At 38.1% G+C, this 27,991-nt stretch overlaps 1 protein-coding gene across 3 annotated transcripts; it reads left to right on the top strand.

The window, feature by feature from the left end:
- Positions 1-693: 693 nt before the first annotated feature.
- On the top strand, positions 694-27,991 carry LOC110286013 (cytochrome P450 2C50). Of its 3 annotated transcripts, none has more exons than XM_021152465.3 (9): positions 695-904; positions 1,271-1,433; positions 1,597-1,746; positions 2,006-2,166; positions 3,260-3,436; positions 7,700-7,841; positions 8,974-9,161; positions 23,601-23,742; positions 25,516-27,991. In XM_021152465.3, exons 1-9 carry the CDS (start codon positions 737-739, stop codon positions 25,695-25,697), a joined length of 1,473 nt encoding a protein of 490 aa, XP_021008124.2. In that variant the 5' UTR covers positions 695-736; the 3' UTR covers positions 25,698-27,991. The 3 variants fall into 3 exon arrangements, with proteins under 3 accessions (XP_021008127.2, XP_021008124.2, XP_021008126.2); XM_021152467.3 differs by having other exon boundaries at positions 812-904; positions 1,315-1,433; XM_021152468.3 differs by lacking the exon at positions 23,601-23,742 and having other exon boundaries at positions 694-904.

The raw sequence follows: 27,991 nt of genomic DNA, 5'->3' as shown, positions 1-27,991 counted from the left end.
TATATGGGCATACAAATATGTATATAACTGTTAAGGAGAAAATAGGTCATTAATTAGGGAGAAAACAAAAAATTATAAATAGGAGAAACCCTTGGTATTGCGAAGATCATATGCCCCAGTACAGGGGAATGCCAGGGTCAGGAAGCAGGAGAGTGTGGGTTGGGGAGCAGGGCGGGGGGAGGGTATAGGAGCCTTTGGGGATAGCATTTGAAATGTAAATGAAGAAAATATCTAATAAAAAAAGAAATGAGACACAAAAATATACCCTTGTAATAAAATCCAGATAGATAGATAGATAGATAGATAGATAGATAGATAGATAGATAGATAGATAGATAGACAGACAGACAGACAGACAGATAGATAGGAGGGATTGGGATGAAGAAACAAAAGAAAAAGACAAAATACTATAATTCTCATAAAATAATTTTTAAAGATTAAAGAATTTTCAAGAAATATTGATATTGTAAAGATTTCTTTAATTGTTCTTAGATATCAGCAATATTGGTCATACACAACTCAAGAAATTAGGTAAGATCTCTTATGGGCACACATAAAGAACAAGGTAAAAGAAGTTCTTGTTTGTCTTAGTATTGTAGCAAAGTCTAGTTGAAAGAGAGATTAAACAATGTTTGATTAGTCAAGAACATTCCAAAGTGCAATGGATTGATCTGGAGCTACACTACAAAAGAAAAAGCTGCCCTCAATCACCGCTGTGTCAGTAAGAAGAATCTCCATGGATCCAATCCTGGTCCTGGTGCTCACTCTCTCATGTCTGTTTCTCCTCTCACTCTGGAGACAGAGCTCTGAAAGAGGGAAGCTCCCTCCTGGCCCCACTCCTCTTCCAATTATTGGAAACATCTTTCAGATAGATGTAAAGGACATCTGCCAAACCTTCACCAATGTAAGTATGCCTTATGCTTCTCCAGTATTTTGTACGGGGATATATAAGTCATGATGCTTTCAATAAAATTCTATCAGTGGAGCAATATTATTTTAAAATGTTCATTAAGTAGGAAACTGTAATGTAATTCCCTCGTCACTAGTCCTGGTTGGGAAATTAGTAATGAACAACGTTCCAGGTTGAAGAACACTTATATCATTGACTTTTATAATATAATCACATAATATTAAAGTTATGCTTATTCAAATCCTTATTTTCTAAACATTTTCTATTATAACACAGTACTATTACCAGTCTAAAAGTGTTTAATACCATTGAGAATGCAGTTACATTTTCCTAACATTTTCATTTTCTTTCGATTTCTAGTTATCAAAAGTTTATGGCCCTGTGTATACTCTTTATTTGGGCAGGAAGCCGACAGTGGTCTTGCATGGCTATGAGGCAGTGAAGGAAGCTCTGGTTGACCATGGGGAGGAGTTTGCTGGAAGAGGAAGGCTCCCCGTTTTTGATAAAGCTACTAATGGAATGGGTAAATATACATGTACTGCATAGTATGCATAGTAAGCTAAAGGGTGGTAAGCAGAGGCCATCTCTGCTCCTGAGGCACAGTTTGGGATACTATGTCTGCCACCAGGCATCTCCTTCTCCTTTCTCCAGAATATACTCACTACCATCTGTTCTTATTGCTTTAGGCATTATATTTAGTAAAGGAAATGTATGGAAAAACACAAGGCGCTTCTCACTCATGACTCTGAGGAATTTAGGCATGGGAAAAAGGAGCATTGAGGACCGTGTTCAAGAGGAAGCACGTTGCCTTATGGAGGAACTTAGGAAAACCAATGGTAAGTGCAGGTTTAGAACGTGGCATTTACTTCTTGATCTAGGTATGGCTGTATGAGTGATTTGTTCCTATCCTATTTGAAGTATTTCTTAATGAGGTGTATAGGTCTCCTGTTAATGATCCAGTGAATGGCCAAGCCATGCATTGCCCTTATCATAATTGTAGCATAAAATTTATCAAGTGTCTTAACATGATAACAAGGGCATGGTGTCTTCTATGTGTATTTTAATGGTATTTTACAATTGTTTCCAAATTTTCAGGCTCACCCTGTGATCCTACCTTCATCCTGGGCTGTGCTCCCTGCAATGTCATCTGCTCAATTATTTTCCAGGATCGTTTTGATTATAAAGATCAGGATTTTCTTAACTTGATGGAAAAACTGAATGAAATAACCAAGATAATGAGCACCCCTTGGTTGCAGGTGAAGTCATGATTCCTTGACTCTGAGAACATCTTTTGCTCTTTCTTACTTGTGGGTCAGATTGAACAAAGACCAAGTAGTGAGGTGACCAGACATGACAGTTCTGACTAACATATTATGGAAAGAATATTTGGAAGCAAGTTCTAAACTTCTTGCTATACAAATGGAAAATCAGAAGGGGCAATGCCAGGATATCTTTGGCCTGCTAGCTTCCTATCTATTGATTTCCCAATTAACTTCCACAGAAATCTTTTGTTTAAGTACTGTATTCACTTCTAGAAAGTTGTCAAGTAATTCTTAAGACATTCTTCTACTATTTAAATTTATTGGCCTTTTTTCAACAATTACACACATCTTCATCATATTACCAGAAAGGAATATCTTAGTACAGAAAGAGTATTCTCTTAAAGGAGAAAGAATATGGGTGGCAATGAAAGCTGCCAAGGAGCAGTTACGTCAGTGGCTTGGCGCATAAGCAAGAACTCTAGTTTACAGGGTAAGAGGAAGTTACAAGGTGCATGATTCCATTCTGTGTGGATCATAAGCATCCTCCCAGAATTGTCTTATGCTGAACTAGCCTTTCATGAAAACTGCATAAAGAATGACTGTATAGAAAACCCCACATGGGTTTTGGTATATAGTTTATTTTAAGGCATAAACTCTTTTGTGTAAAAAACTGCTTGGTAAGAATAAAATCTTCAGGTATTAAATTTCTTATGTAAATCAAGTCACCCAGGCATTTTAAGTTCTTCTGTAGAGTATCAGTGTAAGTAATTTACATATGTGATATTTCAAACACGAGATTAGTGTTCTTGGAGCTATCAAAGAACAGACATGAACATATTTTGCACAAAAAAGATATGTGAGTGTGAAATTTTTGCTATGTTCTTTGGTCATTTGGGCAGTAATTTTCCCTCATATTTCTCTATTAGAATAGAGAATTAGCATATATGAAAAAAACTACCTACTTAAGATGAACTAAAGTACATATTTTGATCTATCAATGCAAATGAATCATGTGGTATGATATAAATATACCTTACTTACTTCATTACAATTTATTCATTTACTAAATTCTTGAATTTCCCTATAGGTTTGCAATACATTTCCTGCTCTGCTTGATTATTGTCCAGGAAGTCATAACAAAGTTTTTAAAAATTATGCTTATATTAAAAATTTCCTTTTGGAGAAAATAAAAGAACATGAAGAATCATTGGATGTTACAATTCCTCGGGACTTTATTGATTATTTCCTAATTAATGGAGGCCAGGTAAAGAGTTTATACACATTTATACAATTACTAAATTGACCCAGTTCTTTACAGTTCACTGAATACTCACTAATTTCAAATGATGTCTAAAATCATAACAATACTATGTGAAAAACAATTTAGTAATTATTATTTTGTTTGAATATGAATAGAAGAAATAGAATTAATTTGTTAATTGACACTGGTTTTTAAATTACAAACAAAAGAAAGAATTTAAAACCATCTTGTGAGTAGAAAGGCAACAGAAAAGGTAGATGGGATGAAACAAATTCCAACTTACTCACACATCATGAACTGTCCTATCTTACCATGAACACAGATATCATCATACCACAGGGATGGATCACTAACATCCTATAGGTTAAAATTGATAGTGACATACTTGTACTGATATAAAGGGGATCTTGAAAGGACTAAATGATGTAGGAAGATGTGTACCTTGGTAAGAGTGGGTAGATGAAAGAGTAAAGCTTTGAATATAATCTCCAATTAATTTGCCTCAGTGGGGATAGAAATGGGAATTATTTGGGCATGTTCTCAGGAGTAACTGTTGGTATTGTGTAATTTGGGAAAAACACAGTTTCCCTACAGTTTCTGAGATATTCTCAGTTAAAAAAGCAGTCAGTGATAAATATCCATGATTAATGGAGAGTTCTGCTCCATTTATCTCTCTTTATATCCTTTGCTAGCAATCCAGTTCACATGTACTCTTTCCTTAAACATTTTAACAGTATTTCAAATGTGAGCTCCTCAACGTCAGTACTCAGTTTGCCAGACTGCTTGGCCATTCTGGATCCTTTACATTTCCATTTGAATTTTAAGATATGTTAACACTTTCTTTTTTTAATATTTTATTAAGTATTTTCCTCATTTACATTTCCAATGCTATCCCAAAAGTCCCCCATACCCTCCCCCCACTCCCCTACCCACCCACTCCCACTTTTTGGCCCTGGCATTCCCCTGTACTGGGGCATATAAAGTTTGCATGTCCAATGGGCCTCTCTTTCCAGTGATGGCCGACTAGGCCATCTTTTGATACATATGCAGCTAGAGTCAAGAGCTCCGGGGTATTGGTTAGTTCGTAATGTTGTTCCACCTATAGGGTTGCAGATCCCTTTAGCTCCTTGGGTACTTTCTCTAGCTCCTCCATTGGGGGCCCTGTGATCCATCCAATAGCTGACTGTGAGCATCCACTTCTGTGTTTGCTAGGCCCCGGCATAGTCTCACAAGAGACAGCTATATCTGGTTAACACTTTCAAAAAGAAGCCAGTGGGTACTCATACAAAAATTGCATTTAATCTCTCAATCATTTTAAAGAGTTGTTTCATTTTTTAAACAGATAAAACTAACATATGATGCAAATAAATGTATTTTGAATGCACTGTAGTATTATTTAATGCATTTAGAAATAGTGCACCTATCCCCATCAAAATTCCAACTCAATTCTTCACTGAAATAGAAAGGGCAATTTGCAAATTCATATGGAAAATTAAAAAGCTAGGATAGCAAAAACTATTCTCAACAATAAAAGAACCTCTGGTGGAATCACCATGCATGACATTAAGCTGTACTACAGAACAATTGTGATAACAACTGCATGGTACTGGTACAGTGACAGACAGGTGGATCAATGGAATAGATTTGAATACCCAGAAATGAATCCACACAGCTATGGTCACTTGATCATTGACAAGGAAGCTAAAACCATCCAGTGGAAAAAAAGACAGCATTTTCAACAAATGGTGCTGGCACAACTGGCAGTTATCATATAGAACAATGCAAATTGATCCATTCTTATCTCCTTGTACAAAGCTCAAGTCTAAGTGGCTCAAAGACCTCCACATAGGACCAGAGACAATGAAATTAATAGAGGAGAAAGTAGGGAAAAACCTCGAAGATATGGGCACAGGAGAAAAATTCCTAAACAGAACAGCAATGGCTTGTGCTGTAATATCAAGAATTGACAAGTGGGACCTCATAAAATTGCAAAGCTTCTTTAAGGCAAAAGAGACTGTCAATTAGACAAAAAGGCCACCAACAGATTGAGAAAGGATTTTTACCAATCCTAAATCTGAAATGGGACTAATATCCAATATATACAAAGAATTCAAGAAGCTGGACTCCAGAAATTCAAATAACCCCATTAAAAAGTGGGGTTCAGAGCTAAATAAAGAATTCTCAACTGAGGAATACTAAATGGCTGAGAGGACCTTGAAAAAATGTTCAACATCCTTAATCATCAGGGAAATGCAAATCAAAACAACCCTGAGATTCCATCTCACACCAGTCAGAATGGCTAAGATGAAAAATTCAGGTGACAGCAGATACTGGCAAGGATGTGGAGGAAGAGGAACACTATTCTACTGCTGGTGGGATTGCAAGCTTGTACAACCACTCTGGAAGTCAGTCTGGAAGTTCCTCAGAAAACTGGACATAATAATACCAGAAGATCCAGCAATACCTCTCCTGGGCATATACCCAGAAGAAGTTCCAACTGGTAATAAGAACACATGCTCAACTAAGTTCATAGCAGCCTTATTTATAATAGCCAGAAGCTGGAAAGAATCCAGATGTCCCTCAACAAAAGAATGGATACAAAAAAATGTGGTACATTTACACAACGGAGTACTACTCAGCTATTAAAAACAATGGATTCATGAAATTCTTGGACAAAGAAATGTATCTGGAGGATATCATCCTTAGTGAGGTAACCCAATCACAAAAAAGTCATTAGATATGCACTCACTGATAAGTGGATATTAGCCGAGAAACATAGAACTCCCAAGATACAATTTGCAAAACACAAGAAAATCAAGAAGAGGGAAGATCAATGGGTGGATACTTCGTTCCTCCTTAGAATAGGTAACAAAATACCCATAAAAGGAGTTACAGAAACAAAGTTTGGAGCTAAGATGAAATGATGGACCATCCAGAGACCACCCTACCCAGGGATCTATCCCATAATCAGCCACCAAACCTAGACACTATTGCATATGCCAGAAAAATTTTGCTGAAGGGACCCTGTTATAGCTGTCTCATATGAGGCTATGCCAGTGCCTGGTGAATACATGCTCACAATCAGCTGTTGGATGGAACACAGGACCCCCAATGGAGGAGCTAGAGAAAGCACCCAAGGAGCTGAAGTGGTCTGCAATCCTATAGGTGGAACAACAATATGAACTAACCAGTACCCCCAGAGCTCATATCTCTAGCTGCATATGTAGCAGAAGATGGCCTAGTCAGCCATCACTGGGAAGAGAGGCCCCTTGGTATTGCAAACTTTATATGCCCCAGTACAGGGGAATGCCAGGGCCAAGAAGCAGGAGTAGGTGGGTAGGGGATCAGGGCAGAGAGAGGTATAGGGGACTTTCTCCTAGCATCTCTGTTATCCCTTGATGGTCATGAGTGGTTATCAATTTTTCTCTGTGACCTATGTCTCCTCAGATCAGGTAGTCCTTCCATCCCTCCCTATTTCATGGACCATGTTGCTAGTTGATAACACATTCGATGGACCCAGGTCATATTCACTGTGTCAATATAATATTGCTAGATATGCTTTCTTAACTCTTACACTATTTGAACTTAATGGTAATTCTACAGCAATTTGAGTCCATGAATAACTTTTTTAAATGTTAATAGCAAATTCTCCATAAAATGTTTGCCACACCTCTAATACCAAATCTGTAGTTTTCCACTTGATATTAATTTAAGTTTCCTCACAAATAAAAAGAAATCTAGTTAGGAGTACTCTATCAAGAATCTATTGAACTTAGGTACAAAGAGACTTCTTGTAACTCTGTGTTGAAGTATTATATTAGGCATAAAGCATTAGAGCCAAGTGTCTGCCTATGTTTTTATTATGTTTATCATATGAACTATTTAAACAGATTTTAAAACAGAGTTTATTATTAGAAAATAGACAAAGATAAACAAATTCATCTTCCTTTTTTCCATACTTTCTATAGACTTATCAAACATTGTACGCACAAACATACACACACCTGGGCAAATAATCTTTGTAATTTAATTTTAGACAATGAAGAAATATAAATATAAAAATGAAATTTAGGCAATCAATACCACAGTATCTGAAAAGCCATATTAGATTTGACCACTGTTGTACATTTAGAGGCAGTGTGTTGGCCACAAAATGAAGTTGTGCAATATTGTAGATTTGTTGTAGTTTTGTGTTCATTAAATAAATAAATAAATAAATAAATAAATAAATAAATAAATAAAATTATTGTATCAAACCATTCTTAGGAAGACGGCAATCATCCATTGAAAAATAGGCTTGAACACCTGGCAATAACAGTGACTGATCTTTTTTCTGCTGGGACAGAGACAACAAGCACAACACTGAGATATGCTCTCCTACTCCTATTGAAGTACCCACATGTCACAGGTGAGGATGATACAGGTGTTGAACCACTGCGCTCTTGTAAGATACTGATAAGATGCTGGCTAGCCACCTGCATGATGTCATTTAACATCTCAGTATTTCATTTTTTGTTTCACTGTCTGTAATGAGGAGGGTGATTAAGAAATGTAGAGACTATGGGCTCTCAGTTCCCAGGCAGGTGGTAGGCACCATACAAAACAAATAGGTTTTACTTGAATCTTGTCACTGTTGCACAATGAGAAAAGAGTTGGAGAAAATAGTTTCAAACTACACATGCATGCACATAAATTAAAAATAAATATTGAATTTTAACAGATATTCCAAATGTCTTTTATCAATGGCTATCATGACAGATAACGATACTTAAATTTATTGCTTAAAATATTTAATTACTTATATTTTATTATGACTCTAAATAATAAATACATTCTAATGAGTAATAATCCTAATTTTATAGGACAGCATTATAAATCTATGTCATAGCAGTTCTGTACACTGAAATTTATTCTTGATCATGAAATATATGTTTATAATTCTGCTGAGGCATAGACTCCATGCCCTGGGTAACCTTGCATTATTGTAACAAACATGCCACATTTCCCAGAGCCCATTTTAAATGCCTGACATGCTTGTAATCTTAACACTGGATATATGAAGACAAGAGAACTGAGGTGTTCACTGGAAAGATGTTCTAGCATAATCAATTCACTGAGGGGTCTTAGAATCTGTGAAGAAACAAGGAGAATGACTCCTGAAGAACACCTAAGAATCTAAGAATGTCATCCTGCCTCCAATGCCTAAGTAAATGTGTGCAAATTCACATGTATAAATGTGTATTTATAGACAGAGGAAGGGGGGAAATGCTTTACACACAAGTTCTAACTAGTAGGTGAGTGGTATGGATACAATTGCAATGTTTATGGTGTGTGTACTGTGGTCTGTACTGTTTGTGTCTGTGTGTGTGTGTGTGTGTGTGTGTGTGTGTGTGTGTGTGTACTGATCGGAGGTTTTTTCAAAACTTTTACTAGTAAATAACACTTTAAGGCACCTTCATTATGCCCTAGATAGACCTGCATTGTTGTGAAATACATGTCACATCTCTCCTTTTCCAACACCTCTCACTGTGACCAATAAGCTAAAGTCCAAGAAGAAATTGAGCATGTGATCGGCAAGCACCGAAGCCCCTGCATGCAGGACAGGAGCCACATGCCCTATACAGATGCTGTGATTCATGAGGTCCAGAGATTCATTGACCTTGTCCCCAACAGCCTGCCCCATGAAGTGACCTGTGACATTAAATTCAGGAACTACTACATCCCCAAGGTAAGCTTATGTTTTTGCATCTCTATGCTTTTGATGCTCCTAGGTTCACAATGTGATTCCAGTCCACAGAGTCATATAGTGCTATGAGTGCCTTATGCTGATTCACGGATGGGAGAGCAGATCTACAGGAGGCAGGGACATAGCAGTGTTGTTTCCACATTTGCTCTTCTTTCCAGATATTTTAGTAACGCCTAGGTGCTTACATTGCCATGTTTGTGTCCCAACTTTTTCTTGATCTTTCCAAAAACTTTTCTGGACATTTTTAGAATCATTAAAATATTAACAATTAATTACAAAGAGTTTATATCCAGAATTCAATTCATCCCTACATTTGTGTCACTCCTTTATTTGGACTGTTTATTTTTTCTGTTGTAATACTTTCTTTTCAATGATGTAGCTTATTTTCTTAGACTTTTATTGAAATATGTTCTCAGACTTTTACTAAATAGTTAATGCTCTTACTATAATTTTTCTAATGTCTTTGCATTTTTAAATGGATTGTAGAAACAATTGATCTCATTATTTTATTTTTTCTTACTTTAATTACCCTGGAAAAGTTAACTAATTTTTCTACTTACTTATCTGTAAGAGTATGTGGAATTTCAAAGTGTTTTCTTAGTTAATATTTGTATGTATTTTTCATATTCTTCTTATTATTTTCTGCTTATGTTACTATTGCACCTGTCAATAAATTACAGATAACACTTAACAGACCTGCTTTTTAAATTCTACACTCACTAAAATCCAATGATGATGATACATAATTGAATAGAAAGAAGTAAAATAACTCAAATTAATAACAAGCTATTCATTCATGTAACCCTCCCAGAAAACAGCTGATGTAGATATAAATACTATAAGAAAGAAATGATTGAATGAAGAGGTTCAACTAATGTAATAGACTAGCCAGTTTTATTTCTGATCAACAAGCAGTATAACTTGAAGGTTTAAGACTGTAGTCAAGATTGATGTCTTGAGATTTTTAGTTGTTATCAGAATAAGAGTGTAATCTCTTACTTTGACATGAATTTAAGTTATACAACTGTGTACATTCTTTCAAGTTTACTTTCTGCACCCATAGTTGCAATCAATGTATTGGCTAATGTTTTATCACTAACTATAACTACTCTAAGCAAATGAATTCATTTGAATTTGATCTAACATCTTCTTCCTTGGGATGTCATTAATGTAGAACTCTGCCCCTGATGTAGAATTGGATATGACTGGAAAACATTCATATATGTAAATATAAAGAATATGACAGGAGTGACCTATATCCCTGATTCCCTCCTCAGGTTTACTGTCATATTTAGAGTGTTGCATCTCCTAACTCAAACTCCTTCACGGCTTTGCTAGCTGTTCGTGATGTGACTGTTCTCTGTTGGGTCTAGTGAACTAGAGTAATACACTCTTTTCCTTCATAAAAATCCTGGTACAGAAATAAACATCCTGAAGTAGCTGTGATCACAGTCTTTTACAATAACAAAGATGTCACAAATATGTGACTTTCTTTGTCCACCTGGAGCCAAAGATCTCAGAAGAGATAGCAGGCTAAGATAAGAAACAATCAACTTTGCCTGCAGCATTCCCAATGCAATAAGGCATGAAAATGCTGCTAGTCCTTTGAGTTCCCTCATTGTAGGAGAGAGCAGTCACTGATGCTCTGCAAACAAATGAGGAGGGCTGTAGACCACAGTTATGGAATCTTAAATGTAATTTTCACAGGTTTTCCGCAAACCAAAAATATTCTTTCATTTTTTTTTATTTAAAACATATTAAGTTGAGTTTTCATATTCAGAGTCAGATGGAGAGAGATACAGACAGTCAGATGGAGAGAGACACAGACAGAGAGACAGACAGACAGACAGACAGACAGACAGACAGCAGACAGACAGAATGGAAAGAGAGGATTACAGCCTGTGAAAAGCATTATACAGAACATTCCCAGCTGCTAGAAATTTGAGGATTATGTGATATCAGTTTAATTATGTGAAGAGAATCTGCTAGCACCATCTCAAACCATCTACACGCATCTTCAGAAGCTGTTTTTTTAAAGCTGTAATTGCACTAAAAATGTGACCATCACTACTTTATTTTATTATATTTTATTTTATTATATTTTATTTTATTTTTACTTATTCACTTTATATCCTGCTCAGTGACTCCAGTCTGGATCACTGCCTCCCACAATCCTTCCCCCATAACTCCCTCCCTTCTCCTCTGAGCAGGTGCCACTACCCGCCCACACACACACACACACACACACACACACACACACACACACACCTACATTCATACCTCCACCTTGGCACTTCTGAAAGGTTAGGTACTTCCTCCCCCAATGAGGCCAGACAAGGCTGTCCAGGTAGAACAGCTCCCACATATGGGCATCAGCTTTTAGTGATAACCCCTGCTCCAGTTGCTTGGTATCCACATGGACCAGGCTGAACATTTGTTAATATGTACATGGAGGCCTAGGTCAGGCTGGTATATGTTCTTTGGTTGGTGGTTTAGATTCTGATAGGCCTGGGGGTCAAAGTTAGTTGACACTGTTGGTCTTCCTGTGGAGTTTCTGTCCCCTCAGATCCCTGCAATCCTTCCTCCTATTCTTCCATAAGAGTCCCTAAAATCCATCCACCATTTGGCTGTGGCTGTCTGTATCTGTCTGAGTCCACTGCTAGGTATAGCCTCTCAAAAGACAACATGCACCTCTCTGGAAGCATAAGAGATTATTATTAATAATGTTAGGGATTGATGCTTGCTTATGGCGTGGGTCTCTAGTTAGGCTGCTCATTGGATGGCCATTCCTTCAGTCTCTGCTCTACTCCAAGTGCCTGCATTTCTTGTAGACAAGACAGATTTTTGGTTGAACATTTGAGGGTGGGTGTCTCTATTGCTCCACTCGGGTCCCTGCCTGGCTACAGGAGGTGGCCTCTTCAGGTTCCATATCCGAAATGTAGTGATCATATCTAAGGTCACCTCCATTGATTCTTGGATTTGTTCTGTATCCTTGCTCTCTATACCACTCTGGAGATGCCCCTCACCTCCTTACCCATCGATTGCAGAATTCCATTCATTTTCATGGCCATCTAGCCATCTCTCCTGTCATTCCCCATACCTAATCCTGAACTCCTCATTCTCCTCCCAGTATCCTCTCCCTTCCAACTCCTCCCCTCCATCTGCTTTCTATGACTATTTAATTCCCCCTTCTAAGTGAGATTTAAACTTCATTGCTTAGGCCTCAATTCTTGTCTAGCTTCTTTGGCTCTGTGGAGTGTAGCATGGTACCTGAATTTTATGGCTAATTTATAAGTGAATACATGCCATGCATGTCCTTTTGGGACTGGGTTACAGATTAATGCTTGCCCATTGGATGGATTCCCAGTTGGACTGGTCACTGGATGGATTTCTCTTCAGTCTCTGCTCCATTTTTATCCCTACATTTCTATTAGACGCACACAATTCTGAGTCAATTTTTTTCCTAAGTGAAATGAGAAAGTTTATTGCTTATTTTTATTTTAATATTTTTATTAGATATTTCTTCATTTACATTTCAAATGCTATCCCACAAGCCCCCTATACCATCCCCCCACCCTGCTCCCCAACCTACCCACTCCTGCTTCCTGGCCCTAGCATTCCCCTGTACTGGGGCATATGATCTTTGCAATACCAAGGGCCTCTCCTCCCATTGATGGCTTACTAGGCCATCTTCTGCTACATATGCAACTAGAGACACAGCTCTGGGGGGTAATGGTTAGTTCATATCGTTGTTCCTCCTATAGGGTTGCAGACCCCTTTAGCTCCTTGGCTACTTTCTCTAGCTCTTTCATTAGGGGCACTGTGTTTAAATGTGGATTGGTGTGCAATCCCTGCACTGGTTGACCTGTCAATCTACTAGAGGTGGCCTCTCTAAGTTCTATCTCCTCACTGTTGGACATTTCATGTAAGGACATCCTGGTACTGAATCCTGGAAGCCTCTCAATCCCAGGTCTCTGGGTCTTTCTAGAGGACCCCATCTTCCATGCCCAATCCCACTCTGCTGCATACTTCTATTCATTCTCCTGGTTCTCTAGGCCTCTATCCTCTCTCCCCAATATCTGATCCTGCCCTCCTTTTCTGAACTCTTCACTGCTCACAGCCACATCCATCCCTCCCTCCCTCCCTCCCTCCCTCCCTCCCTCTCTCCCTTCCTCCCTCCCTCCCCTCGCTCCCTCTACCTTCCATGATTATTCTGTTTCCCCTTCTAAGTGGAATTGTTCACACTTGGGCCTTCCTTCCTGTTAAAGCTTCATATGGTCTATGAGTTATATCATGAATATTCTGAACGTTTTGGCTTATATCCACTTATCAGTGAGTATATTCCACACATGTCCTTTTGGTTCTGGGTAACCTTACTCAGGATCATGCTTTTTAATTCCATCTGCCCACAAAATTCATGATGATCTTGTTTTTAATAGCAGAACAGTATTCCATTGTGTAAATGTACCACATTTCCTGTATCCATTCTTAAGTTGTGGAATATATAGGGTATTTCCAGGTTCTTAATCACTCTCAATTTATTTTGTTTCATTTTATTTAACTTATCCTTATTTTCTGTCTTTCCTCCTTCCTATGCTCTTCCATTATTCCTCTTTCATCCTACAAAGAGTCCCATGTATTTGTATTTATACAAATATATAGATTCCATATAAAAGAGTAGACTCTTCTCTCTATCTCATGACTATATTTGTATATATGAATTGTCTAAGAGAGAAAAAACATGAGATATTTGTCCTTCTAAATATTGTATACTTTGCTTAAATAATCTTTTTATTACTAACCACACAAAACACGGGATTCCATTTAAAACCATGATCTATGTGACTTGTGAAGACCACATGATTTACTAGAGATGCAGATAGTGAGAATCTCATGCCCAAACCTGAGGCTAAGTAGAACAGAATCAGCAGTATTGTTCCCAGAATCCAAAGTTCTGACTTTAAATGTCATTGATGGCAGGTTAGCCACATCACTAGGACTGATCTCAGATTTCACCTTGTTTCTAACCTGCTCTCTGTGTTGAAATATCACTGTTCTCATTTATATTAACCCCTTCTTTTTATGCATCTTTAAGTTTACTCCATTGATCAACCTGTCTATTTCCTTACCAATACCATACAGTTTTTATCACTATTGCTCTGTACTACATCTTGAAGTCAGGAATGATGATTCCTCTAGACATTCTTTTATTGTTGAGAATTGTTTTAGCTATCCTGGATTTTGTCTCCATATAAAATTGAGAATTGATCTTTCAATGTTTCAACACAAAATTTTATTGGAATTTTAATGGAAATGGCAATAAATCTGTAGATTCCTTTTGGTAGGATGTCCATTTTTGGTATGTTAATCCTACTGAATTATAAGCAGGGGAAATGATTACAACTTCTGAGGTGTTCTTTGATTTCTTCTTTTTTTTTTTTTTTTTAGTTTATTAGATATTTTCTTTTTTTTTTTTTTTCAGCTTTCTGGATGTAAGTATCAGTTTCTATGACTGGCACATTTCTTTTTTTTTTTTCCACTGTTTTTTTTATTACATATTTTCCTCAATTACATTTCCAATGCTATCCCAAAAGTCCCCCATACCGCCCCCCACTTCCCTACCCATAATCAGCTTCTAAACGCTGACACCATTGCATACACTAGCAAGATTTTGCTGAAAGGACCCAAAGATAGCTGTCTCTTGTGAGACTATGCAGGGGCCTAGCAAACACAGGAGTGGATGCTCACAGTCAGCTATTGGATGGATCACAGGGCTCCCAATGGAGAAGCTAGAGAAAGTACCCAAGGAGCTAAAGGGATCTGCAACCCTATAGTTGGAACAACATGATGAACTAACCAGTACCCCGGAGCTCTTGTCTCTTCTTTATTTACATTTCAAATGCTATCCCAAAAGTTGCCTATATCATTCACCCACTCTGCTCGCCTACCCAGCCACTCCCACTTCTTAACCCTGATGTTCCCCTGTACTGGGGCATATGAAGTTTGCAAGACAAAGGGGCCTCTCTTTCCAATAATGGCCGACTAGGGCATCTTCTGTTACATATGCAGCTAGAGACACGAGCTCTGGGGGTACTGGTTAGTTCATAGGATTGCAGACCCCTTCAGCTCCTTGGGTACTTTCTCTAGCTCCTCCATTGGGAGACCTGTGTTCCATCCAATAAATGACTGTGAGCATCCACTTCTGTGTTTGCCAGGCACTGGAATAACCTCATAAGAGACAGCTATATCAGGGTCCCTTCAGCAAAATCCTCCAGGCAAATGCAATAGTGTCTGGGTTTGATGGTTGATTATGGGATAGATTCCCATTGAGGAAGTCTCTGGATAGTCCATCCTTTCATCTAAGCTCCAAACTTTGTCTCTGTAACTCCTTTCATGGGTATTTTATTCTCTATTCTAAGGAGGAATGAAGTATCCACACGTTGGTCTTCCATCTTCTTGATTTTCTTGTGCTTTGCAAATTGTGTCTTGGGTATTCTAAGTTTCCGGGCTAATATCCACTTATCAGAGAGTGCATATCATGTAAGTTCTTTTGTTATTGGGTTACCTCACTAAGGATGATATCCTCCAGATCCATCCATTTCCCAATAATTTCATACATTCATTGATTTTAATACCTGAGTAGTATTCCATTGTATAAGTATAAAACATTTTCTGTATCCATTCCTCTGTTGAGGGACATCTGTGTTCTAACCAGCTTCTGGCTATTATAAATAATGCTGCTATGAACATAGTGGAGCATGTGTCCTTATTACCAGTTGGAACGTTTTCTCAGTATACACCCAGGAGAGATATTGCTAGATCTTCCAGTAGTACTATGTCCAATTTTCTGAGGAACTGCCAGACTGACTTCCAGAGTGGTTGTACAAACTTGCAATGCCATCAACAATGGAGGAGTGTCCTTCTTTCTCCACATCCCCGCCAGCATCTTCTGTCACCTGAATTTTTGATCTTAGCCATTCTGACTGTTGTGAGGTGGAATCTCAGGGTTGTTTTGATTGCATTTCCCTGATGATTAAGGATGTTGAACACTTTTTTAAGTGCATCTCAGCTTTCCGTATTCCTCAGTTGAGAATTCTTTGTTTAGCTCTGTGCCCCATTTTTTAATGGTGTTATTTGAATTTCTGAAGTCCAGCTTCTTGGGCTCTTTATATATATTGAATATTAGTCCTCTATCAGATTTAGGATTGGTAAAAATCCTTTCCTAATCTGTTGGTGGCCTTTTTGTCTAATTGACAGTGTCTTTTGCCTTACAGAAGCTTTGAAATTTTATGAGGTCCCATTTGTGAATTCTTGATCTTACAGCAAGAGCCAACGCTGTTCTGTTTAGGAATTTTCCCGCTGTGCACATAACTTCAAGGCATTTCCCCACTTTCTCCTCTATAAATTTCAGTATCTCTCATTTTATGCAGAGGTCTTTGATCCACTACAACTTGAGCTTTGTACAAGGAGATAAGAATGGATCAATTTGCATTCTTCTGCATGATAACCACCAGTTGTTCCAGCACCATTTGTTGAAAATGCTGTCTTTTTTCCACTGGATGGTTTTAGCTCCCTTGTCAAAGATCAAGTGAACATAGGTATGTGGATTCATTTCTGGGTCTACAATTCTATTCCTTTGATCTACCTGTCTGTTGCTATACCAGTACCATGCAGGTTTTTTATGTTTGTTTGTTTTTTGTTTTTGTTTTTGTTTTTGGTTTGGTTTGGTTTGGTTTGGTTTTTCGAGATAGGGTTTCTCGGTGTAGCCCTGGCTGTCCTGGAACTCACTTTGTAGACCAGACTGGCCTCAAACTCAGAAATCCGCCTGCCTCTGCCTCTGCCTCCCGAGTGCTGGGATTAAAGGCGTGTGCCACCACGCCCGGCTACCATGCAGTTTTTATCACAATTGCTCTGTAGTACAGCTTAATGTCATGCATGGTGATTCCACCAGAGGTTCTTTTATTGTTGAGAATAGTTTTTGCTATTCCTGGGTTTTTTATTATTCCAGATGAATGTGCAAATTTCCCTTTCTATCTCAGTGAAGAATTGAGTTGGAATTTTGATTGCACTGAATCTGTAGATTGCTTTCAGCAGAATAGCCATTTTGAATATATTAATCCTGCCAATCCATGAGCATGGGATATTTTTTCACCTTCTGAGATCTTCTTCAATTTCTTTCTTCAGAGACTTGAAGTTCTTTTTATAGAGATCATTTAATTCCCTAGTTAGAGTCACACCATGGAATTTTATATTATTTGTGACTATTGTGAAGGGTGTTATTTGGCAAATTTCTTTCTCAGCCTGTTTATGCTTTCTATAGAGACAGGCCATTGATTTGTTTGAGTTAATTTTATATCCAGCTACTGCACTGAAGCTGTTTACCAAGATTAAGAGTTCTCTTGTGGAATTTTTAGGGTCACTTATATATACTATCATATCATATGCAAATAGAGACATTTTGACTTCTTCCTTTCCAATTTGCATCCCCTTGATCTCCTTTTATTGTCGAATTGCTCTGGCTAGGATTTCAAGTACTATTTTGAATAGGAAGGGAGAAACTGGGCAGCCTTGTCTAGTCTCTGATTTTAGTGGGATTGCTTCAAGTTTCTCTCCATTTAGTTTGATGTTGGCTACTGGTTTGCTGTATATTGCTTTTATTATGTTTAGGTATGGACCTTGAATTCCTGATTTTTCTAAGACTTTTATCATGAAGGGGTGTTGAATTTTATCAAATGCTTTCTCAGCATCTAATGAGAGGATCATGTAGTTTTTGTTTTTGAGTTTGTATATATAGTGGATTACATTGATGGATTTCTGTATATTAAACCATCCTTGCATCACTGGAATGGAGCCTACTTGGTCAAGATGGAATATCATTTTGAGGTGTTCTTGGATTCGGTTTGCAAAGATTTTATTGAGTTTTTTTTTTTCATCAAAATTCATAAGGAAAATTGGTCTGAAGTTCTCATTCTTTTTTGGGTCTTTGTGTGATTTGGGTATCAGAGTAACTGTGGCTTCATAGAATGAATTGGGGAGAGTGCCTACTGTTTCTATTTTGTGGAATAGTTTGAGGAGAGTTGGAATTAGGTCTTCTTTGAAGGTCTGTTAGAATTCTGCACTAAACCCATCTGATCCTGGGCTTTTTTTGGTTGGGAGACTATTGATGACTGCTTCTATTCTTTGGTGGAAATTGGAAAGTTTAGATTGTTAATCTGATCCTGATTTAACTTTGGTACCTGGTATCTATCTAGGAAGGTGTCCATTTCATTCAGATTTTCTAGTTTTGTTGAGTATAGTCTTTTGTAGTAGGATCTGGTGAGTTTTGGATTTCCTCAGGTTCTGTTGTTATGCCTCCCTTTTCATTTCTGATTTTGTTATTTAGGATACTGTCCCTGTGCTCTCTAATTAATCTGGCTAAGGGTTTATCTAACTTGTTGATTTTCTCAAAGAACCACCTCCTGGTTTGGTTGATTCTTTGAATAGTTCTTTTTGTTTCCACTTGGATGATTTCAGGCCTGAGTTTGATTGTTTCCTGCCGTCTATACCTCTTGTGTGAATTTGCTTCCTTTAGTTCTAGAGCTTCTAGGTGAGCTGTCAGGCTGCTAGTGTGTCCTCTCTCTAGTTTCTCTTTGGATGCACTCAGGGCTATGAATTTTCCTCTTAGGACTGCCTTCATTGTTTCCCATAAGTTTGGGTATGATGTGGCTTCATTTTCATTTAACTCTAAAAAGTCTAATTTCTTTCTTTATTTCATCCTTCACTAAGGTATCATTAAGTAGAGTGTAGTTCAGTTTCAATGTGAATGTTGGCTTTCTATTATTTATGCTGTTATTCAAGATCAGCCTTAGTCCGTAGTGATCTGATAGGATGCATGGGATAATTTAGGTATTTTTGTATCTGTAGAGGCCTGTTTTTTGACCAATTATATGGTCAATTTTGGAGGATGTACCATGTAGTGATGAGAAGAAAGTATATCCTTTTGTTTTAGGATAAAATGTTCTGTAGATATCTGTTAAATCCATTTATATCATAACTTCTGTTAGTGTCCATATGTCTCTGTTTAGTTTCTGTTTCCAGGATCTGATCATTGATAAGAGTAGAATGTTGAAATCTCCCACTATTATTGTGTGAGGTGCAATGTGTGCTTTGAGCTTTACTAAAGTTTCTTTAATGATGTGGCTACCCTTGCTTTTGGAGCATATATAATCAGAATTGAGAGTTCATCTTGGTAGATTTTACCTTTGATGAGTATGAAGTGCTCCTCCTTGTCTTTTTTGTTAACTTTGGGTTGGAAGTCAGTTTTATTCAATATTAGAATGGCTACTCCAGCTTGTTTCTTTGGACATTTCCTTGGGAAACTGTTCTCCAGCCTTTCAGTCTGAGGTAGTGTCTGTCTTTTTCCCTGAGGTGGGTTTCCTGTAAGCACCAAAATATTGGGTCCTGTTTGTGTAGCCAGTCTATTAGTCTATGTCTTTTTGTTGGGGAATTGTGTCCATTGATGTTAAGAGAAATTTTTAAAAAGTAATTGTTGCTTCCTCTTATTTTTTTATTGACAAAGTTGGGATTCTGTTCTTGTGGCTGTCTCCTTTTATGTTTGTTGAAGGGTTACTTTCTTGCTTTTTCTAGGGCATAGTTTCTGTCCTTGTGTTGGTGTTTTCCCGTTATTATCCTTTGAAGGGCTGGATTCATGGAAAGATATTGTGTGAATTTGGTTTTATCATGGAATACTTTGGTTTCTCCATCTATGGTAATTGAGAGTTTTGCTGGGTATAGTAGCCTGGCCTGGTATTTGTGATCTCTTAGTGTCTGTATAATATAGCTTTCATAGTCTCTGGTGAGAAGTCTGGTGTAATTCTAATAGGCCTGCCTTTATATGTTACTTGACCTTTTCCCCTTACTGCTTTTAATATTCTATCTTTATTTAGTACATTTGTTGTTCTGATTATTATGTGTTCAGAGGAATTTCTTTTCTGGCCCAGTCTATTTGGAGTTCAGTAGGTTTCTTGTATGTTCATGGGCATCTCTTTCTTTAGGATTGGGAAGTTTTCTTCTATAATTGTGTTGTAGCTATTTGCTGGCCCTTTAAGTTGAAAATCTTCATTTTCATCTACTCGTATTATATGTAGGTTGGATTTTCTCATTGTGTCCTGGATTTCCTGGATTGTTTGAGTTAGGATCCTTTTGCATTTGCATTTTCTATGATTGTTGTGTCCATGTTTTGTATGGAATCTTCTGCATCTGAGATTCTCTCTTCCATCTCTTGTATTCTGTTGCCGATGCTCACATCTATGATTTCTAATTTCTTTCCTAGGGTTTCTATCTCCAGCGTTGCCTCACTTTGGGTTTTCTTTATTGTGTCTATTTCCCTTTTTAGGTCTTGGATGGTTTTGTTCAATTCTATCACCTGTTTGGTTGTGTTTTCCTGTAATTCGTTAAGGACTTCTACCTGTTTAGCATTGTTCTCCTGTATTTCTTTAAGTGAGTTATTAATGCTCTACTTAAAGTCCTCTACCAGCATCATGAGATATGATTTTAAATCTCAGTCTTGCTTTTCGGATGTGTTGGGGTATTCAGGACAGGCTGAGGTGTGAGTGCTGGGTTCTGATGGTGGTGAGTGGCCTTGGTATCTGTTAGTAAGATTCTTACATTTGCCTTTTGCCATCTGGTAATCTCTGCTGTTAGTTGTTATAGTTGTCTCTGGTTGGAGTTTGATCCTCCTGTAATTCTGTTGCCCTCTATCAGCAGTCCTGGGAGTCCAGATTTCTCCTGAATCTCAGTGGTCACAGTACACTCTGCAGGCAAGCTCTCCTCTTGCAGGGAAGGTGCAGAGTTCTGGTGTTCAGACCTGCTTCCTGGCTGAAGATGAAGGCCTGAAACAGGGCCTGTCCCAGAAGATGTGTTTGCTCTGCAGTCTGCACACACACCTGCACAGACTGGTCTCCACGGGACCCTGGACACAAGATGGCTCTCTCACCTGATCTGGCAGTCAGAGCCCTCCCAGGCTGTCACTTCTCTTCTGATGGGGAATGGTGCCTGGATATCTGGAGCTCAAAAAGGGGTCTGTCCCAGAAGCTGTGTTGCTTCTGCCTGTCCCAGGAGCTGTGTCACTTCTTTAGTTCGCGCACTCACCCTCCGCAGTCTGAGAGCTGACTTGTGCAGACTGGTCTCCAAGGGAACCAGGACACAAGATGGTTCCCTCACCTGCTCCAGCAGTCATAGCCCTACCAGGAGGATACCTCTCCTCTTCAGGGAAGGTGCCCGGATGTCTGGAGCCCAAAACAGGGTCTGTCCCAGAAGCTGTGTCGCTTCTGCAGTCCGCATTCTCACCTGTGCAGACTGGTCTCTGAGGGACCCACGACACAAGATCCTTTGATTTCATTCTTCAGTGACTTGAAGCTCTACTCTTAGAAGTCTATCACTTGTGTGGTTAGAATTACACCAAGATATATTATGTTATTTGTGTCTGTGGTGAAGTGTGTTACTTCTCTAATTTCTTTCTCAATCCAATTATCATTTGTATAAAGGAGGGTCACTGAATCCTTTGAGTTAATTTTATATCCAGATACTTCATTGAAGTTGTTCAACACCTGTAAGAGTTCTCTGGTAGAATTTACATATACCATCATATCATCTGCAAATAGTGATACCTTGACTTCTTCTTTTAAGATTTGTATCCCTTTGAGATCCTTTTGTTGTTTATTGCTCTAGCTAAATTTTCAAGCACTATATTGAATAGATATGGAGAGAGCAGGCAGCCTTGTCTTGTTCCTGATTTTAGTGGGATTGCTTCTAGTTGGCTATTGGCTTGCTCTATATTGCTTTAACAATAAACATAATAAACATAATTTAGGTACGTACATTGAATTCCTGATCTTCCCAAGATATCTAGCATGAAGGATCATTGGATTCTGTTGAAAGCTTTTTCATCATCTAATGAGATGTTCATGGGTTTTTTTTCCTTCAAGTTTATTCATATAATGGATTGTGTGAAATAAAACCATGCCAGGATGCTTGGTGGATAGAGCAGGTTGAGACCTGGAAGACTCAGTGAGCACAAACCTGAGATAGGCAACTTGTCATTCCCTGACAGACTCCTACACTGGACCAGGTGCCATGTTCCTCAAATAAGAAAGTTGTCCTGTGGTCAGATAGGCCCAAAACAGATTTCTCCTTCCTAATGAAGTAACTATACGCCCTGAGGGCTTAGCCAATAAGCTTTCTTTCCCAGACATTCCTTCCTGCAAAAAGTATTTGATCTCAGGATAGACCCTGAGAAAGGGTTTATGCATTCATTTTCCACCATGAACATCTAATATACTATATGGTTAAACATGGACTGTTGCTTTCATCCAGACCAATCATGAGGAACCAGAAGAAGGTCTTTGTCTATAGACCCACAGCCCATTCTCCTATACAAGACCCCTCTGCTCTTCCAGCATGCCTCCACTAAACTAAGGACAATCACCCACCTCTGTGACAAATTGGAGCTCCCTTCCCCTCAGCCCCAGACTAGAGACTGTCCCCAGTCCAAGGCCCCAAACTCCATGATCAGCTATTCTGTAAGTCCCAGAAGAGTCTAGATATCCAAGAGTCTGATAATCTCATGGTTCCATTCTCTTTATAAGCCCAGGGATACCTAAAAAGTTTCTGGCTTTCCCACATCTCAAACTATGCTTTCCCAGCATGCTTGTTTGGTGTCTTGGTGCTTCCCAGAAGTGTCATGGGATAAGCTCAGTCAGCCTCCCCAAGAAGCCATGCCCAGTGGCAGGGCAGATATGGCCCACAACAGAATATATTGGTGGATTTCCATATATTGAACCATCCTTGCATCCATTGGATAAAGGCTAATTTATCATGGTGAATTATGGTTTTGATATGTTAATGGATTCCTTTTGCTAGTATTTAATTGAGTATTTTTGCATCAATATTCAGAAGAGAAATTGGTATGAAGTCGCCTTTCTTTGTTGCATCTTTGTGTGGTTTAGGTATCAGGGTGATTGTGGCTTCATAAATGAGTTCGGTAGTGTTTCTTCTGTTTATATTTTATGGAATAATTTGAGGAATACTGGTATTGGCTCTTCGTTAAAAGTCTGCTAGAATTCTGAACTAAAACCATCTGGCCCTGGTCTATTTTGGGTTGGGAGGTTTTAATGACTGCTACTCTTTCCTTAGGGGATATGAAATTGGTAAGACAGGTTACCTGATTTTGATTTGACTTTGGTATATGGTATCTATCTACAAAATAATCCATTTCATTCAGATATTTCAGTATTTCTAAGTATAGGCTTTTAAGGAAAAGCCTGGTAATTAAAAAAAATTAACCCCTTTTATGGAAGAGACAGTAAACTAAGTTATTTTCTTAATATGATTTAGCTCCATAATTTCTTTGTAACTTGGTGTCTCTGTTGTGTGTTGTTCCAGGGAACAACTGTAATAACATCACTGTCATCAGTGCTGTGTGATAGCAAGGAGTTCCCCAACCCAGAGAAGTTTGACCCTGGGCACTTTCTAGATGAGAATGGAAAGTTTAAAAAAAGTGACTACTTCATGCCATTCTCAACAGGTAATGCAAACTCATTTTCATATGTGTGATTTACAGTTTCAGTTGGTGTCATAAAACGCAATGACCAAAACAATTTGGAGATGAAATTTCATCTTGAAATTTGTACTCTAACATCAGGAAATCTGAACAGAAATTCAAGACACTTATCTGGAATCTAGAAATGATGTAGAGGCCATAGAGGAGTGTTGCTAACAAGTTTCCTTCAGCCTGCTTACTAAAGAAACCCAGGACCACAAACTGAGAAGTGTCACTACTGACACTGTGCACATTGTCTTTCCACATCAAAAATCAATCCAAAAAATGGACACACAGGCTTACCTGCAGGGCAGTCTGGTCAGGCATTTTCATGAATGAGTTTCCCTGTTTCTAAATAGCACTAGCTTTAGTCAAGTTGACATAAAATTAGCCAGCATAAACTGGCCAAAAGGCGGGCACATTGTGTCTGTTTTGGGCCTTACATGGTGTCTCCCATATGGTTAGTAAATTTGTAATTTATGCATAATCAGGAGCATATTCCAAGTGCCCAGGCATTGCCCTTGTTGAAACATGCTCCCTGTCAAAAGATTTTAAAAGGGATACCTTAGTTTTCACAATCATTTATGACAATTTGAGAAAACAAGACTTTATGCTATTTGCATTCTGCCTTTAGCTATATCACAAAGACACCAAGAGGTCGTTAATGACTTCTTCTGGAAGTTAAAACCCATGTAGGCTTTATTCACTTATCATGAATTTGGAGACTGCCATATTTTGGCTTCTTCATTCTTGTTGCTCCTTCCTCACATCCTGGCTTGCTTAAGCTGAAACAGGTGTCTAAAAACACAGAGAAACTCCAAAAATCAAGCTCAGTCAGAAAAACAGATGAGTGAACATGGTGATACAGTTTTACTAGTGCAGTAAGAGAGAATGGCACATCACTATCCCAGGGAAATGTTAAGAAACATCACATTCTTTCTTCAAATGTTTTCATTGGTTATTTTATTTATTTACATTTCAAATGTTATCCCCCTTCCGGGTTTCCCCTCTGTAAAACCCCTATATTGTCCCTCTTTCCCCTGCTTCTATAAAGGAGCTTCCGCACACACCTACCCATTAGTGATAGAGAACAAGAAAAAAATGCAGAATATTTAAAAGTATGTATTTATTATGAATGTTTCTTACTTGTATCCTATGTTATAAACAAGTTCACTAGCACTTTATCCCTACAGTCCTCCCATAAGCCCCAGCACCATTCTCTCTCCCAAATTCATGTGCCCACTGAGTCTTCTATATGATGCTACTGTGTGTATGAGTATAGAGTCATCCACTGCAACTTTGGTAACCTACCAGGGGCCACATCCACTATTAAACTAGCTCTCCTTCTCTCAAAAGCCATCATTTGCCAATAGCTCCTCAGTTCCCATAAGTCATTTTGAGCATGTACCTTCAACTTTCTAGAATGGGCCATTTTTACAAAAGTAAGAATGGGTTTGAAGACGTGAATCAGCAGTTAAGATAACTTGCTTCTGTTAAAAAGGACCTGAGTTGAATGCTCTGCAACCATATTCTATTGCTCTTGCTATTTCCTTAAGACTGCATGCTCTTTAGGAAATAAATGTGACCCACTTTTGTCAGCTTGCCTGATAGGGTATCTTCTCAGCCATTTGTCTATCTAACCATACATCTAATAACTCAACAGTTATTCTTAACCTCCAATATTAGTTAAGAGTTTTGTATGTCTCAGGCTCACACTTGTGAATAAGGCATAGTTACCTCTTTGACATTTTTACACAGGGAAACGGATATGTGCAGGAGAAGGCCTGGCACGCATGGAGCTGTTCCTGTTCCTAACCAGCATTTTACAGAACTTCAACCTGAAACCTCTGGTTCACCCAAAGGACATAGATGTAACCCCAATGCTCATTGGATTGACCTCAGTGCCTCCTGCTTTCCAGCTCTGCTTCATTCCTTCCTGAAAATCAAATGCCTGGCTCCAGCTGACATCTTCTGTGATCACCCTGAGGCTTTAATTCACTGCTTTCCACACTGGACACACTGCTTTTTATCCAGTTCTTTTGTCTCCTCATAATTTCATAAGGGATTTTTTTGGCAAAAGGGACCAGAATTCATCTTTCTTCATTTCCAAGTAAAGTTTGAACACCCTATTATGAAGCTGTTGCTGTCTTAATACAGAATTGTAAGATAGAGACATGAAAGTATTTTGGGAAAGAACTTGAAACATCTATTCCTTATTTCAAACAGCAATTAAATTGGTTAATGCAGAATACTGATATTTGGCCTATTGCATGGTAAACACTTTAGGCCAATTTTGATAATCATTATCCAAAAGACAAGATATTAGAATTTGCCTCTATTCATAGTTTTATATTTTCTGTAAATTTATGCTTGCAGCCAATAAGGAATGCATTTACTATATTTATAAACAGTTCATCTAATAGGAGAGAAACATATGTAATTGGATCACATGTTTATTCTCTTAAGTTTCCCTCCTGCTTCACAAATTATTGAATTATGTGCTCTAGCCACTGTTTTTGAAATGTTGAAAAATTAAGCTTTTAATTTGTATACTGATAACCAATATATAGCTCATGGTTTACAATTGCTTGAAATTGTTCCTTTTTAAATACTGCTAATTCTCAAATTTTACAGATATTTATACAAATACAGCTTAATTTAAGAAACATGTACTATTCTTTATCATATATGACATTTAAGAGCTCATACTGGATTGCCTGGACCCCTGGGCAATGCCACAGCAGATTTGTATACCAGGCAGATTATAGGCCTTACAGGAACAATTAGCTAAAAAATCTCTTTATTTACATCATCAAAATAGTAATAGTTAAGACAAAAATTTGTATTTCTAGAGCATATGCACATCAAATTTTAAAGACTTGTGCTCAGTACCCTCAATTTCTTCATGTACCACATAATGGTGTTAATCCTCAAAGATTCATACCAATAAATTATGACAAATGTATATTACCCATATTCCCTTATTATTCTAAAGGACAGGTATTGTGGAAAAAGTCCATGGAACTTTAAAACAATATCTTCATAAAATAAAAAGGGGGAATTATATCCCTGTACACCACAAAATTATTTTAATTTTAAATTATTTTAATTTATGCTTTTTATTTTAAATTTTGGATGCCAAGGAGCTCTCTGAGTGTAGGAGGAGAAGCTACTGATGCTTCTGCCCTGATTTTTGCAAAGAAAAAATCATGAGCTCCTTAGAACAGCATAGGTACAGATATAGAAAGGATAGAAACTTTGATTTCCTATTTGCAAGAATCTCTGACCTCCTCATCTGAGGTAGTCCTTCAAAACAGGAGAGAAATTGCTTTTTTATTGCTACAACAGGGAAGACTATGTGCAGCCTTCGACAAAGAATGTTGCTCTTACGTAGATCATTCAGATGTAGTAGAGGAGTCTATGGCTAAAGTTCGAGAAGGAGTAATCAAAAGGAAAGGGGAAAAAAAGAACAGAATCAAGAATGGTTTGAATCTTGGTTCTCCACTTCCCCATGGCTTACAACTTTAATTTCTACACTGCTTTGACCATTAATTATAATTTTGTTGCTTTTAACTTTTGGACCTTGCATCATAAACAGATTGGTTGCCTCAATACAGGATTGCTTTCAGCAAGCTCAGCTATTCACCATGGCAGTTATTCACTGCTATGAAGAAATGCATTGAGTGCATATTCATATGTCTTTCATGCCTTTGGTCTGAATGGTAAAGAGTGTGCTATACAAGACCAGTAGTTAGAGATGGGTAAGAGTATTCTTGAGCTCCTATCTACCTAAGACAGAGACATACATCAATGCTATGTTTGCTCTCCATGATGGGTAAGAAGGGGTAATATAGACACTGACCTAAGACAGGAAGGGTCAACTGGCCACTCTTTACCCTAGACAGGATTATGGAAAACAAGTAAATCTTGTGCCCCCATCCAGCAACTGGTACTGCTCATCTTTAAAAAACAGAAAGGGGGGAATTGTGGCTTTCCCAGCCTTGAGCAGGTCTTTTCCAGCCTTGAGCAGGCTGAACAGACCTTGAGCACTTGCCACAATGGACCTTATCATCCTTGGTGGAGTCATCTGCCTTAGGTGCACATGAAAGTTCACACAGGAACTTAGAAGATTAGACTGCCTGATGACGTTGCTTTGCAAAACAAAGGATTGGTTTTGTGGGCTTTCCCTATATAAATGCAGTGCTGAATATTAAACTTGGAGGCTTGATCAGAA

Source organism: Mus caroli, unplaced genomic scaffold, assembly GCF_978045245.1.
Source record: "Mus caroli unplaced genomic scaffold, Mus_caroli_1 scaffold_20, whole genome shotgun sequence".
In the NCBI taxonomy this organism is placed as follows: Eukaryota; Metazoa; Chordata; class Mammalia; order Rodentia; family Muridae; genus Mus; species Mus caroli.
The sequence above is the reverse complement of the archived record's forward strand: the minus strand, read 5'-3'. Positions and strand labels throughout refer to the sequence as shown.